Here is a 16,721-nt window from a genome sequence, read left to right as displayed (position 1 = left end):
AAATGCCATATTAGCAGCACTCTTCAGATTCTTCCACTAACCTGGTAACAGAAGTCACGTAAAGTCAGTGCAAAAACTATATTGTTTGAAATTAGCGCAGTGTACAGTGTCTTGATAAAACCGTTAGTAACAATGGCACCGAATACCATATATAAAACAGGACTCAGTAACCTTTCTAGAAAAGAAGAACCATGTATTTTAACCATGATAAATAGGACTATCTGCTCCCATGGCAACGACACATTCAACCCCTGTGGTTGAGTGCCCCTTGCACTCCCAGCCCTTTCTGGCTATTATAAGGGTAGTGATGAGGGGCTCCCAAGAGTCCTTTTAAGAGTCTGGAAAAACAGTGGCCACAACATAGAGACACAAGGCCAACATGAACGGCAAGAAACAAAACAGGATGAGTAAGTTCAATTTAAAAACATCTTAACAGAGGTAAAATCTGGGCCTTCAGAAGAATAACAATTTAAAAACTTATCCCAAGTTAGAGAGAGAATATGTGAAAGAGTATATATAGAGTCTAGGCTAATATTTGGGCCAGAAACTGATCATTACTAAATATAAAGGAAGATATCTTTGGAGAGCAATCAAGTCATGGGGAAAAGGGAAGAGTAACTGATATCTCACCTACCACACCCTGAAAGCTATTTCCAATTTTAAGTTCATTTAAGAGACAAGAATTCTACTTCGAGAAACAGGTAGCAAGTATTGTGTGAGGTTATGGCACTAATTAGTAAATTACAGCATATCTGAAACTACCTTCAATTTCTCTCCTGATCATCTAAATTTCGTTGAATACACAGATAAGAGATAATTGGATTTGTGGAAGAAAATATCACACTCTAAGTTTCATATGACTATAAATCAACTTCTGTACATTAGAACAATTTCCTACATATCCACTCTGCTCCCCCCCCAAGCCACTCATATACTTCAAGAAATTCTGGCCTCTTGCGCCTTAATTAAGAATTTCAAGAGGTAAGAACAAACACATACACAAAAGCCACACCTCCTTTTTCTGTTGTCATTCAAGACTTTTCTATTATTCACTTTCCAATGGCTAGCCATAGAAAGAGCCAGCTAACATCCAGTCAGCAGCAAGAAAAATATCAGTACAGTATTTCTACTTGTAGGTTTTTAAATAGTTTGGTCCCATCCAAAGCAAACAGCAGACTTCTCTACACATACCACAGAACCTGGGAAAAGTAGAGGGTAGAGACAAAAGGCAGGGCAAGGTCCAACACAGCAAAGGCCACTGGAAAGGAAGGATGAGTGGAAACTGCTCCCATAGATACTGGACATGGATAGAGCATCTGCAGGAAATTTTGGGGGAAGTAAAGGCTTACGTTAGGAAGTCATGTTTCTTTCTGCCATACAAGAAAACCCAGAACACTGTACAGACTGAGGGAGAAGTATAAACACAGATACATTCCATCAAGCATACCAAATGTTTCCTGTAATTAACCTACAATAGTTTGACAGCACCTCCAGTATATTATGGGTAAGCAGCATTAGGCAAAAATTAATGCAGGTCCAAGACACAGGGATTTAGTCAACCTAACTTCACTGTCAGTAACCAGCATCTACCTGGCAAGAGGAAGAACTGGTCAAGGCTTCAATACAAGCTCATCAGAAGCACCATCCCAAAACATATGCTTTTCAAACAGGCCCTTTCCCTGTTCATTCTCTCTGAGCACAGGAGAAAGAGTTACAAGCTGCAGCAAGCCAGGTCTCCCTAAGACAGGTTTCCAGCTCTACTGAAGCAAATCAAGGCACTCTCAAAACCTGTTTACAGTTTCTGAGGAACAGCCTCACACCCTGAGGAACATGACTGTCATATTACTATTATTGATTTATTTTTAAAGAAAAGTACGTGATTCAAAATTTCAGGGAAAGTAAAGAGATTTCATTTTCACAGAAGGAACAGATCACACCTCCCTAAACTGCACCAACTAAAAGGCTTTTGCCAATATGCCTACGTTGGTTTAGAAGGAACCCTTCAGGGTTGGTGGGTTTTGAGTTTGGGCGTTCTTTTCCTTTTATTTTTCAGCGTTCCTTAGAACCAGAGCTATGACAGCATCATTTTGTATTACATAGGTGTTTTAAGAAGTTGGATCACAGCCATTAACACCTGGCAGTTTTATTCTGGTGAAACAATAAAGCTGATGCTGGAAGAGTCATTGCATGTGTCCAAAAGCCCACAGGAGCTTATGCAGCAAGCAATTTTCTCAACAGAGTAAAATCAGAAAGTATCACAGTGTGTTTTAAATAGCAAGAAAAAAAAAAGAAAGGGAAAGAAAGGCAACCCATAGCTGGAGTCAAGGCAGAGCTAGACATGCACACTTAGAAACACAAAATGTAGCAGTACTGGCCAGATTCAGCCTAGGTCCAAGGGTCTTAAGGAGCTGCTAGGATCCAAAAGACCACCCACCAATTTGTGAAAACTTATTACCTTCTGATTTCTAAGATATGAGTGCAAATACCTTTAGAGATCAGAGATTCAACAAGTCGTTAACATAAAGGTAGGATGGAGAGAGTGTCACAGCCCAAAGACTGACGTATCTGATAGAAGTTAAAGAAGGAGGATAAGCAAACAGGCTGTATTTGGTAGGTATTCTTTCTAACAGCATCCATTACAGTGTACTGACAACATAACGATGTGTGGGGCTACTCCTATCCCAAAACGTTATGTGCCAATTCATTCCACTCTACAAGCCCACAAGACAGTAGTAATACACAACACAGAACTGCCATGGAAGTTACTACCTCTTTGGAACAAAGAATGGTGAAGTTCCTGTTCTTATATTTTCCCACTTCTGTGAAACATGAAAAGGTAGTGACATGAGATACTCTACAAATAATGCAAAAAGATGAACTGCTGGCTCATCCAGATTAACCTCCACAGTTAGAGCAAGACACAGACTTTTCTACAATCACAAAAACTCTTCTGGAGTCCATCATGAGCTACGTTCTCATACAATGCCAAAAATACAAGATCTCCAAGAAGGGCAGCCCCAGCAAGTTTTCCCAACTATCAACAGATAACAGGAGAATCCAGGTGACAGCCTGTTCTTGCCAGGTACATGTTAGTTTCCAGCCACTACAAAAACTACAAGCTGATAGCAACATTTAAACCCAGTTTCCCACTCCCTGCTGCAGAGCCAACCATGCGGATCATATAAAGGATAAAAGCCTTGGGTGCACAGACAGAAAGCATGGAGCAGACTGCAAAGGTGCAAGGTTGCAGCAGCTGCTTTAGCTTACCATACGTCTCGGATCTACTCTCCTCCGAACTAGACTTTGTCTTCTTGGAGGAGCTATCTGCACGAGAGCAGGAGAAAAGGAGAGAGAGATATAGAAAATATGGAGACCAAACATGAGAAAAAAACTTCATGAAAAACACAGACTGATTTATTAGGTTAAATCGTGCAAAACACAAATAAGATGTGAACAAAACATAGGTGAAACACTTGGAATAAGGGGTGAATAATACGAGCATGAAGACACAGGTAACACCACAAAGAATCTATTACAGAATCTAAGACACAATAAAAGAAGTTCTCTGCAATGAACTACAGAAAGTATTTTGGATAAAAAACAGTCCAAGCATAGAAACTCTGATAATGTTTATCTCCAGAGTCAGTGGAGACATATGCATAGTAGTTCTGCATTCTGCATTCACCCCTTAAAGAGAAAAGAATTTTATGAAGGCTACAGTACAGAGTTCATTTATCAGACCAGATCACATCGTAACAGTGGTGCCAGGTAACAGCTCTCAAAATTGGAATGACTCTCATCAAATTAAGATTAGAGGATTCCTGAAGCTTGCTTCTGAAGAAAACAAATTCTTTCTACAAAACAGGTTCATAGCCTGAGACCTCCCCTGAGCTACGCCAACCTGAAATAATTTTACGTTACTTATTCCCAAGGACAAAGGAAAAGAAGACAAGCACTAACTCAGATTTTCTCCCTTACAGGATTTATTTTTTTTAAACCAACATTAAAAGCCCATTTTAATTTATTTTGTGCACACTAGGAAGGAGTCATGCAGATAGTAGCAGAAAGCATTAACGAACAAGATGGTTTAAAAACATCAGCTTCAAATGTCTTGTGCAAAAAACACATTCTACAAGTTCTTCCACCTTCACATTCAACTCTCATGTCTTCCACAAGCCCCAGGGAAAAGACTGGACTAAACAGCAGAATGCACAGACATGAAAAATGCACATTGCATGGGGCCAGGAGGCTCAGACAAGAGCCTGTCATGCATTTCATGAACGTACACAGCAGTCGCTGGGTTAGTGTTTCAGAGAGAATGAAGAACCCCTGCATGCACCCTAATTTCCAAGACAGCACTGGACAGGCTTACCAAATTGACCCTAATTTAACCTTTTGAAATGTTAAAAAAAATAGGATAGCATATCCTTTAAAAATAGATGTTTGTCTTAGAATATATCGTGTTGGAAAGTACAAATTCACTTTATGAGTGATAGAGATGGATCACAATCCACAAAGTCTCAAAAGAAACCCCAAAAAACCAAAAACCAACAAACCCCATCAAGGAATACCAGCCCTAGTCAAGCCTATAACATCTCCAATTTCACACTTCAACTGAAACAGCCAAAAGAACTACTCACAACTAATTACAGTATTTGCCTACTGAAATTCCAGACTAACTTTTCTGAAAGAGGAAGGAGTTATAATTATTCACTGATACCACTAATCTAGGTTTATTCTTGCACAGTTAACAGCTGGTTTGTAGATGAGCATGTTTAAAAGCAAGCCCATATTCATTTTGATGCCCGCATGCTTCAAAAAGGCTTTGGAATTGCAGAACAACGCATTCCTGAAAACCACATTTGTTGACAAATTAAAATAATTTTTATTCCACTCCTCAGTACTTCTCAAATTGAAGTCTAAATTTTCACCTGTAAAATTTTAGGACTTTACCTGTCGGATCAAAGTCGTGCGTACTACTGCAGCGTTCAACCTTCTGTTTCTTGTCAGCTGGAGACTCTCTGCTCAGAATGCTGCCGTGTCTGTGTCAAAGCAAAGCAGAGGACCCTGACTACTGGACCACAGAAGCACTGCCTAACTGGCAAGGCTTTTGGAAATAACCTTAACCAGCTCTGCTCACTAACAAGGAATTTAGATTAAAATGTACGTATTAAGTTCACGTAAAAAATTTATTCCCAGACTGAATTCAAGTGGAAAAATGATCTCCCTCAGAATCTTTGGGAGTGTACCCAAGGTTCTAGGAACAGTCTCGTTAATCTTTGAAACTCTTAACAGCAAGTGCATTCTCTTTATCATTCAAGATCAGGCCATGTTTTATTTCAGAAGCAAAATAAAGTTATGTTACATAAAACTGAAAAAACTGAAGTCTAAACTCCACCTCCTCTCCCAGCAAATCTTAAATATCTTTGTATGCAAAAATTAAAGATTTAGAATACCCCCCACCAAAGGAAGTGCCCATACATCATGCACCAACATAGCGTCACTTTCCCTGACCGTCTCAAATCTCAGGTAAGATAACCTGCCAGTGTACGTAACAGAAATGCAAATGGTAACACTATACCACGCACTTTAAGTACATCACCAACTATATTTTTGGCACCCTGTCCCAATCTGGATATTAATTTCGTCACATCTGTAATGTGTACTGCTATTTGTGTTTGTACTTTTTTTGTCTTCTTCCTTTTAAAAGCATTCCTCCTTCAAAAATGCTGTATCATAATTTGCAATAAAGATCAACAGTCAAACTGCAATAACTCACCTTGTAGGTTTTTTGAGAGGAAACCTGAAAAGAAAGAAAGAACATAAGTTTAATGAACGTTTTTGTTTCTTAATATTGATATCAACGTTAATGCTTAAATACAGTTATTTTACACTTCTGTAACACCTTCACAACAGAACAAGTCTTCTGCTTCAGCCAATTACTAGTCCATTTACAGTTGATTCAACTGGGTAAAGAATTATTTATCAATATGCTTACGGTTTCAAATAGAACTAAGAACAGAAGCAGAATCTGTGCTCTCAAATCCAGCATCCAAGTAGCTCACTCTTGCTTAGTACAGTATAGTAGCTCATGGATCATTTCCCTCCCATAAGAACTAGTTCCAGACACTAAAAATTCATGTAGCTTGACTTTTTTGTCCTGCTGATGGACTGAATACCTGGCACCTAATGAAGGTCCAAACTCTAACTGAAAATTCTCCTATAGCTGAGACATTCTGGTTGTCTCCCTTCTATGTGGGTTCTGCAGTATCCAGTAACACAGGAGCTCAGGCTGACATCTCCTCCTAACAACATCTCTGATTATTTTCATGAAACTGTGCGAGCTTGCCACCTTTGAGACAAGCTTAACAGAGTAAAGTTAAGTTGAAATTATATTAGCCATTCCAAATATTATTACTGGGACCTACAGATAACACAAACCCACAGGTTAAAGGGAGGAAGAAGCATATATACATTTTTTAAGTAAGGAAAAGATATGAAACCAGGAAATTTTTTTTCCTTGAATTAATGCAGAAAAATGACAGAGCAAGGTATACACCTTCCAGCTTAAGGCATCAACTTTTACTTTCATAAAGCAGAACTAGTTTTTTCTCAGGGCTTTTTAGAAGTTTATCTCCATTCCTACTTGTTAAATGTTTTTAGATCCTTTGGCTGGGAAGCAATACAAACATTTAGAGCTGCGTGCGTACATGTAAGAAAAGAATAGATAACTTAAGTCACTTTTTGCTCTAAATGAGGACATCTACAATTATTATAGCTGATAATTTCCCCCTACATACATAATAGTTATCCTTTTCAGTTTCTCCTTTCAGTTTCTCCTTTTTTTACAAGTTTTCCAAGAAGTAATGGGTGAGGGTTAGAGGGAGGCAGAGAAGAGATTCAAGTAAAAAGAAATACAGTACCATGAAAGTTAACAGGTCATTAAACGACTTAACTTTGGGGTTTTTTTAGCTTAGTTTAAGGAGACACGATTGGTAAAGATTAATAGTCTCATGCTAAGTCTGCATTAAAAAAAGACACCACCAGTGCAGGACAGTCCCGAGGACATGGCTTCCAAACTCAGACTCAACTGAACTGTGCAATGGCCCTGTCCAACCAAACCGGTCCAACGCACAGAACCAAACCACTCTCTGAAAGGCATTTCAGAGCATTACAACAAAGATTCCTTGAGCACTGCCAAGAAGGCTGCCCAAAATGCACATCTCATGTTTCAAGCTCCTTTCTCCAAAGGAGGGGCACCTATGTCACCTATTCTCTTTTCCTCGATAACTATACATAGAGTGGCCCAGCCAGAAATAGCAGTCTTAAAGCTACAGAAACTCCCTCCCCATTACCTGAAAAACATAACTGGATACACAGAAGAAGTACGCAACTTAATCCCTCTCTTTGAGTAATAGCTATTCCATTAAACACGTATACACCCAAAGCGTTGGCCAGCTCACACATGCCAATCCCCTATGCAAGCATGTACTAATACGGCAACTCTGAAATGAACACCTCATGACACATTAGGCAAGCAAAATTAAAACGTTGTCTATTACTGAAAATAATTATACACATCAAGACATCTGCCATCTTTTAGATAAGAGCATCAAATTTAGCTGAAATACAACAGCTTTAAAATTAAGGGGATAGATCGAGCCTTTGACTGCATAAGCCTTAGGAACCTGTGGGCAAAGCAGCACAGAAGCTAATTAATTGAAGAAAAAAGGTTGCATGCAGACTCCACAAGAAGTGTTAGTCCTCTTTCCTCCTCCACCCAAAAAGCACTATTTTAATCTCACAAGTCTGGGAAATCACTCCGATTCAAATAAGGAACGTGTAGCTAATTGAGCCTCTCCTCATTCTGCTCTACCTGCAATGCCAGATCTCTTTACCATTCAGTCCTCCCATTTACAAATTTTGGCCAGTAAAAAACTACTTCGTGCAAGACAGACAACCTGAATCCCAAAGCAAACAAAAGAAAAGTCATCTCAGGCCAACTGAACCCTCTCTGAACACTATGGTAAACAGATGCAGTAGTAATCAAGTGCTTCATTCAAAAGCAGAAGAGGAGACAAAGGAATCCAGGGAAAGACAATCTATCATCCCTCCAAAGGCAGGGCAAGAGGTTTAAGATGAATTATACCACATTTTGTTCTAATGCATTTGAACTTTTGAGATGCAGAAAAAAATTGTAACACTAGTAACAAATATTTCAATGAAGCATTTAAGTGAAAACCTTTATCCCACAGTGTTTACTATCAGGTACCCAGAACTCCAGGGTTATGCTCCTGCAGCAAAAGAAACCATTAATGAACAAAATAAAGTTAGTTCACTGTTGTACCATTTTCATTGTTTCAGAGTTATTTATTTCCTGTTCAAGGATGAATTGCAAATATTACATTTTAGAGGTCTATAAAGCTGTGCAAAACCTTTCTACTTATATGTAGACTGATAACATTAATTATTTAGGAAGCCACTGTATATAAAATGGCACTGAAATAATCAGAATTTTTTCTGTGCTTTGCCGTTAACAGTGAGCACAGAAGTCCCAATGAGTGGGAGCCAAAATCCCCCAGCTTCCTAGGGGAAGGACTCACAAGGAGCTGGCTAGCTCGGAAGCATCCCCACCACACTGCTGCTGACACCTGTGGGAAAAGACGCCTGAGCCCGGGCCCAGGACGGCAGCAGTGCAGCGCTCGCTTCCCTTGCCCTCCGTCCGTCCCCCCTGCACCCACAGGCTTCGGAGCAGGGCTGCGGAGCACGCTGGGAGCTGCTCCCGGAAGATCTGGAGCCCCTTGGCCGCCCGCCAGCTTCCTGCATTTCTTTCTTCTCCAAAGCAGGGAGGGAGGGAGGGAGGGACACGGTGGGGAAGCAAGGCAGGCAGCAGGTCATCACCACAGTGAAGCCTCTTGGGCTTCGGTTCACTAGAGGCGGTGAGGCTGAGGGATCTCCAGGCCCTCTGCTGCACTTGCTTTACTTCAGAGGTATTCCCTAAGACCAATGGAGAAGAAAGGGGGTGGTCTTTATTCAGCTAGGCTGGAGGTGAAGCTCCACAGAAAAACTCCCCCCCCGGACCTGAAACCATTCCAGGCCACTGAATTATGAAATCACAGAAATGAGAGACGGAGGAGTCGGCTCAGCTAAGAGTACAACTGTGGTTAATGTCCTTGCTAGCCAGACTGGGGGGGAATCACTCACTATAAGTTCCTCCTCTTCTCCCAGTTTCCTACCCAAATAGTACCACCTAGCACTTCTTGATTTGCAGAAGGCGTTCTTCAGTTTCCAAACACTACGTCGCTCGTATACTGTAGCAGAAAGCAACTCTGCTTATATATTGTAAATGGGAAAATGGAATTTAACCAAAGAACACAGAAGAGCTCCCACAAGTTTAACCAACAACTATTTGTATTTCAGTGTACTTTATCTTTACTTTGAAATAGTATTAAGTTTGAAAGTAGTACTGAAACTCCCCTCGCTGTGTTACTAGCATCCAGCACTATATGTAACATAAAATGTATTACACCTACTACTGTAAACACCATGCAAGCTGAAGGCACAGCAGGGTGCGGTTAACAGCTGGAGACTTTATTTCAAATCTAGCTGGCAAGTTTAGGCTACACGATAAAACCCTGTAGACATTTTGTCTGATAACTGATGAACATCAGCACATTTTCAAACAAGTTGTTCCACTCTCCCAAATACCAGGAACAATTAAAAGCCAAGTCACATATTGTTTTTAAAATACTAGGTCAAATAATTTAAGTAATTTAAATGCATCAAATTACTAAAAGTATGTCTTGTTAGTCATGCTGCATTAGGAAAATCTATTTACCGTAAAGTCAAGTGAGAAAAATACACCTACAACTAATAACACTGTGGATTAAAAATTATACTTCTCCAAGTTAGCTCACACATGCATGCACCATTCAGTACCAGACTGGTGCCTAACAACTGCCTTGAAGTCAAGACAGAAAAAGATAGTTCTCAGACCTAATGTGTCAAAATACAGCAGAGCGAGGAAGGATTCCCAGCTTCCAACAGTACAAAGCATTCCCTTCTAGCCTGGGAGGTTGAAAATATAGCTGACCATAAATAGCACAGCATTCAGATAACCATGTTGGGGTTTTTTCCCTCCTGTACTAAAATATTACCAGAATTCAAGTATCTGCTATCTCAAAAACCGATCACAAACAAAAATATTTAGATTCAGAGAAGGGCCCCAACCTTGGAAATATTTATTCATGTGCCTAACTTTAGTTCCGTTTACTTCAGTAGGACTACTCACATGCCTGAAATTAAGCTTGTGTGTTTGCACGATGCAAGTATAAATTACTACAACTTGTGCGGAGATGAGTAAGAAATATTGTGAAACCCATACAAAAGAGAACAGCCAAAAAATGCTGGCTTGACAAAACTGATCTTTAATTAGGAGATGAACAGTTGCAAGAGAAGCTTCTTCATTGCTTTATAGTTTAATTTAAATAAGACCTTGCTTGTTACAGACAAACCCTCTTACGGAATTCTACATTTGAAAGAAAAGCAGCAAAAACACCTGACCACCCCCAACTCAGGAGAGATGAGAAATATTACAGGTTCACTCAGTCGTCTTTTTTCACACATTTAGAAAAAGAAGAGGAAAACCAAAGGTTAACTCAAAGTCTGATCTGATCTGCCCGCCCGCCCCCCCCCTCCCCCCCGCCAGTAAAAACTCCAAATCTTGTCTATTTAAAACGATATCATCCTACTTCAGGAGGTTTGCACCAAGTAATTAGTCAATAAGAAGTCTTTTGCCAGCACCACCTCCGTGGATTTTGGTGAAAAAGCGAGTTGTGTAACTGGCAGCTACACTTCTGGAAGGCTGAGCTGGATTGTACTCTCCTCTTGCTCATATGTACCCAAACAGATCCTACAGTTCGAAGGACCGAAGCCTGTTCTTGGGTGACAGTTAAAAAAAAAAAAAAAAATCACTGAACAACTTAATTTCTAGTGCATACAACTCCTTCAGTACCTATTAAGCTTCATTTTCAACACACTGATTGGATCTGCACTGAGAGTAGTCAGAAAATCTGTCTAAATCTAGTAGGTGTAAGTGCGTGCCTTGGAAGTAGTGTAAGCACAGATGTCTTAAACGCCATTCTGCAGATAACTCCCAGAATTTCATCTTGAAAGAGACGGGAAGAAAGAAAAAACAAAACGAAAAAAAGAAAGTCTGTTTGTTTTCCCAGTTTGCAGATGCACATATCCACAAAAGCAGTTTTTTGCAGGGCTTAAAAGCCCTGAGAAAGGTATTATGGGAGAGTGCTGACATGACCTGAACAAAAGCAGTACCAATGTGACCTTAATATAGAGCTAAAGGCAGTCTTCTGTCACAACAAAAAGGGGTAGACTTGTTCTGTATAGAACAGCGGATGAGCAAAAAGAACTGATGAGATAGCAAATGACAGGCGGATAGAGAGAAACACAGATGCAGCAAGTGGGCAACTGTTAGCAACCAAGAAAAAACGCAGACAGAAATCTACCATTTCACTGTACTGCCCACAAACTACAGCTGTAACCACATCAGCTATTCTGTGGACAACACTGATTGAACACATCAAGTCTATTTACCTTAGCATTAACCCACTTAAAGAGCAGTTTTTGCAGTGTCATCTTTTCCCCATATCAAAGTACAGAAGCTCAGGAAACCGCAGAGTTTTCTTCCTCAAAAAACCCCAGCGCATACTGATGGCAACAGATTGTAATGCAAGGTGCAGAGAACCAGCCAGGCTGAAGAAGGGACCCGAACAGCTTGGATTCCTGGGAGCCGTCGGAGCCTACGGACAGATCTCATGAAGTTGTAGCAAGTGCACAAGGAGGCGAAACTGAGCTAGGCAATAAAAGTTTCCATGTTATTTTTGTAAGAGTCCAAGGCAGCAACCACAGCTGACGCAATGACTCATGGAAGAATCGTTCGTGGCATTATTAGCTTTAGATTACTGACAGCTCTGTGAACAGGCGTGGCCACCGCCTTCTGAGAAGGAACATAGGGAGTTTAGTGAAGTGACTGGAGAGCCCATAGAGCTACTATCTTCTGTGTCGACTCCACACAGTTCTCCACTCCTAACCATTCCCAGCAACCTCAGTGTTGGATTTGCCCTAATAAAGCATCAATGAATACCTTCAACTCAGTCAATGTTATACTGTTTTTCTGACCCACTCAACATTACTATCCATAACTAGAACATGCCATTCAATTTTCCTTTTATGTTAGAAAATGCAAAGTACCCAAATACATCCCATCAACATAGTTCTTGATGGATGAGTATAAGGATCAATGCAAGGGACCAGCACTATGGCAACCGACAGTGCCAAGTTAAGCACTTAATGCAAACTAAAACTTGATAAAAGATAAGATAAATTTGATAAAAATCAAGGAAAAAAGATTATGCCTTTTCACAAGTTTGTAAAGCTAGCAGGTTTCTGATGGTCTTTAGGAAAAGGTCAGGAGTCCAAGAGGAATGTATTTCTACAGGGAAAGAGCATTCCACTCGCACCAGTGAGAGTACCTTTCCATCACACAGATGTTTCCTCTTTAAGCTTTACAAATATGCATCTATATAGACGTATCTTTCATTCTTGCAGTTAATTGGAGATGTAGTCTGTGTGAGGGTTTTGTCAAGAGGGGTAAAGAGAAGGTGGCAGCATGAGAAGAGAAAAAAAATCAGTTCAAAAAGATGAAAGAAAAACAGAATGCAAACATAAGTCTCCTTCATAAAACATATTACAAGAACATGGAGATTTTGCCTCCGCACAAGGAGGTACATGGCATTTCCTGATGATACAGGTAGTATGTCCATCCAAACGAACACTGCTCTCTCTGGGAAATACTCCTTTGCAGATAGATGTGACCAGCTGTAAAAGGAGCTTACAATAGTGTCTATCAGACAGTCAAAAATAAATGAAAAAGAAAAAACACAAGCAGGGTACTCTGAATATATTATAGCCAACTGTGGTTCTTCCTTAGCACTCTTTCCCTCTAAAACTTTCAGATGGGAAGGGTTTATATTTCTCTATGAACAGTAACGTTTGGGAAGGGTAGAAGAAAAGCATCTCTAGAGAAGTTTCATCCACAGTTCAGTCATTCAGTCCCGGCCCAAGCAAGTGCCTCAGCTATTTTCCATGACACAAGCACTTGGATTTTTCCAAGAGCTGATGTCAGGGCTTTTCATGGAGAAAGAACTGCATTTACAGAGCAGGCAAGGAAGGAGGGCTTCCCCAGCAGCTATTCTCAATGTGGCCTTTGTGCTGCTCTGCTGCTGAAGCCAGGACCCTGCAAGAACTTTTAGTCCCCACAGAAACTCTACGAAGGGGAGGGGACAGAGACATTTTCAGCAACCAGTACTGTTCTTCCACTCCTGACTAACTTCCAAGGCTCAGAAGCATCAGCTTTCCATCTACAGGGCCTGAAGTTACAGCCTTTTAAGACAAGGACATTTATTGTTTAATGTCTCTACAATGGGGTAAAAGCAGACAAACAAACCAAAACTGGGGAGGAGGGCAGTGGAAAAGAACATAAATAAACCAAGTTGTTCATGTTTCCCTAACGCCGCTTTTAGATTCATCCTAAAAGCAAGAGTCGAGCAATGGGATGTGGTTTGCCCACAGAATGTAGTTCAGAGCAGGACAGAACTCTGTTCAGAAGCTGGTGAAGAACAGAGGTTGCCAAATCACAGGTGATTTCCTACTAGTTTCCCAATGTGACTGGTTGCAAGTTACTAAATCCATCAGTTTCCACCTCTGGGAAAAAGAAATTGACAACCTTGAAATGAAAAAAATTAAAATTAATTAAACACCAGAAATACTGAAAAAGGACAAGTAGTTTTCTAAAGAGACCTTCAGAAAATGCTACCATAACACAAATTCAAGCAAAACTCTACTGCACTGCAGAGGAGAAATGTCCATGATTTGTTCATTTGCTGCAAGCTTTTATTGCGTGACCCATGTAACAGAATTGACCAGGTACAGGAGAAAGGTCAAGCCTTGTGATTTCCAAAGTTATAACCCCATTTTCTTGATTATTTTTTTATTTTTAAGTAGGCTATAGACAAATATTCCCAGGCATAGAGAGTTCAAGCTTCCCTGAAGTAAGGAAGAGCAGCTTAAATATGCACGGTTTGGCCACAGGACTTCCAAAATAGGCCTTTTCTCCACATTTTCATATCATCTTGTCAACCTCAGCTTCAGCTCTTTGAGGGGGGAAAAAAGTACAGGACACGTGCGTTCTAATTCTTTTCTCCAGTTTTCATTTCTGAAAATCGTTATAAATCTCTTTGCCCACAGACTGCTCCTCTATGAAAGAATCAAATAAAGCAAGAAGGTTTATTGCGCAGACAGGGCGTGGCAGTCAAAATTAACCTGCCTCCCTAAACTGGAGCTAATTACGGGGAAATGAAACGTTTGCTTTGCTTGCCAATAATTGCAATACAGAACCGGCTCAATGGAAGCAGCCCTACTCCCCGCCTCCCTACCACCACTCCTCCTACACGGCGTCTGGAAAAGCTTTCTAGTTAGATGCACAAAAAATCAAAGCAAGAGACAAAGGAACAAGAGCGCTGCGCCAGACGATTTTATTTTCCTAAACCAACCACAGAAACCTAAAGCCATCAACTGCCATGGGATTTGCTTTCACCCGACGCACGCATAAGGGCTTGGAGATCACTCGTGTTGCCCCAGCGTGTCAAGCAGTTTTTGCATTTCATTAGGCACACAGCCTAGTTCTTTATTAATGCCATACCTAACTTGTGGTTGTTATGAACCAGCAAAGAGACTAGTGTGGAAACAGTCCTTAAAAACAGCAAAAGACAGCAATTAGAAAGGGAGGAGAAAAAACACAGTGCACGTAACACAACTGGAAATGTAGCTTTCAAAATACTGTAACACTAACTCAAATTATCCAGCTTTAAGTTTTGCAAATATATGTACAAGGTTCAGAGCCACATTTGAATATTTGGCCCAGAGTTCACATTTCTGGTGAGTAAGTGAGTACAGTTGCCTGGCACAGAAACACCACACCTCTATAGCTTGTAACTAATAAACGTAGCTTGGATGCGAGATAGCAGTAAGAAACTATCCACATTAAGACATATTTACTATTCCTCTAACATGTCTTTCGAAAGATGTTTTAAAGAACCAAGAGGACTAAGTTGTTCTTCTGCTCCTAAGCATTATGAACTCACGTCCGACTTAGTAGCTCACTGTAGATTTACCTTGATACAGATGTTACTACGACTTGAAAACATTAGCAGAAGTACACAGCTCAGCAACACCTTCACCGATGCATTTATATATTCAAAAGGTATTAGCAGTTTGTCTGACCTACTGTACAACACGAAATTTAATTAAGTTACTCCTGTGATAAATAAGTTAAGCATGACTAAAATACTTAGCTCCAAGAAAGGCACCTTGTCTTCATTTAAATTTTCCTTCAGTTCTCTTGTTAGCTTGTTTTAAAGGTTAATGAGCGTTTACTGGTCTAGAAATGTAATGCTAACACTTCAAACCCAAGACTTGCCTGCTCATCAGAACTACGAATTTATCAGTTCAAAGCTAAGCAGACACTCAACGAAAAAGCATTTTCAGCCCTGCCTTTCCTTCTCCCAACCAGTCATGAACTTTTGGTCAAACTACACCCATTCTGCATGGGATGTGCAGACAACATCCACCCTTATGACCTTTGCAAAGCTTCTAAATATTTGCCAGCTGCAATAAACTAATTTACAGCTAATATGTCTTAAACTACCCAAAGGCAAAGTGCTCCCAGTGGCCTAATTTACACCAGGGAAAAATTGGATACACACGCTATTTTACAAAGGAAAGCTGTAGCACAGAGAGGACCACGAAATTGTTACCACACTGTTGCTTAACCTGTATAGTGTATTATTAGCTCTTAGTCCTTCACAGTTTCCAATGTAGCTAATTCTGCTGGTGAAGTTTTACTCATGTAGATGCAAAGCATCAGGGCAAGACCAAGGGCAACAGAAATCTAAACTATTTGAGACTAAATTAAAAATATGCAACCAATTGAACATTCCACCTTACTTGCTTCAACACCTCCCAAGGTTTCTATCCTAGCATTAACACGTATTTTTAAAGTATCCATGGAAAAATTCTCAACCATACATCTCGGTCTGTCAGAATTTACAAAAAAGAAAATACACGATGTAAACTGAACTATAAAGAGATTAGCAATGCCACATACTAAAATTAAAGATACCTTAGCTATTTACACCGCCTAGGAAAAATAAAGGGATTTCTGTGATATGCAAACCTATTATTTCTCCCCTGAAATGTAGGTCTCACCTATAGAACACATGACAAAAGATGCACATAGCATAGACTGCATGAGAAGTGAAAAAAATTACACAAGCCATTTGTGGCACGCTTTGCTCCTTCACATTTCATCTTCCCCTTCATCTAAATTACAGGATAAATTCAGAAAGACCAACTGTAAAGGACTGGAGCAGAACACAATACTAGGATTTCACAGCAACATCAAGCCCTGTTTCTTCTGCTATAAAATGGAAGAGGAAAAAAAAACAGCAGTGAAGCCGTGGTACTTGGAAAATGGCTCAAGATCCTGAGAGCAGCATGTGAGTCAAATACATTGCTATTAATAGGCCTCTGAATATGTCTGTATTAGTATTCTCCTCTCAGGTCTCTTAAAATAAATAAAAATA

The 16,721-nt window shown here is 40.1% G+C and overlaps 1 protein-coding gene across 6 annotated transcripts in view; it reads right to left on the bottom strand.

Annotated features, from left to right (window-relative positions):
• The window catches only part of ARHGEF12 (Rho guanine nucleotide exchange factor 12), an 81,673-nt gene that overhangs the window by 40,503 nt on the left and 24,449 nt on the right, over positions 1–16,721 (bottom strand). For 3 of the 6 annotated variants that reach the window (XR_008469650.1, XM_054223094.1, XM_054223093.1), the window contains 3 exons: positions 5,780–5,803; positions 4,954–5,042; positions 3,268–3,324 (listed from right to left, as the gene is read on the bottom strand). Coding sequence is in view for 2 of the 6 variants with exons in the window: in XM_054223094.1 (XP_054079069.1) it covers positions 3,268–3,324; positions 4,954–5,042; positions 5,780–5,803 (170 nt within the window). In the remaining 4 variants the exon portion in view is untranslated. Of the gene's footprint in view, positions 1–3,267; positions 3,325–4,953; positions 5,043–5,779; positions 5,804–16,721 lie in introns of those variants that run through there. The other 3 variants (XM_054223097.1, XM_054223096.1, XM_054223095.1) reach the window with 1 other exon arrangement.

The sequence above is a fragment of the Rissa tridactyla genome, chromosome 17 (genome assembly GCF_028500815.1).
Source record: "Rissa tridactyla isolate bRisTri1 chromosome 17, bRisTri1.patW.cur.20221130, whole genome shotgun sequence".
NCBI classification, from domain to species: Eukaryota; Metazoa; Chordata; class Aves; order Charadriiformes; family Laridae; genus Rissa; species Rissa tridactyla.
This window is presented reverse-complemented; position numbering and strand designations above follow the sequence as displayed.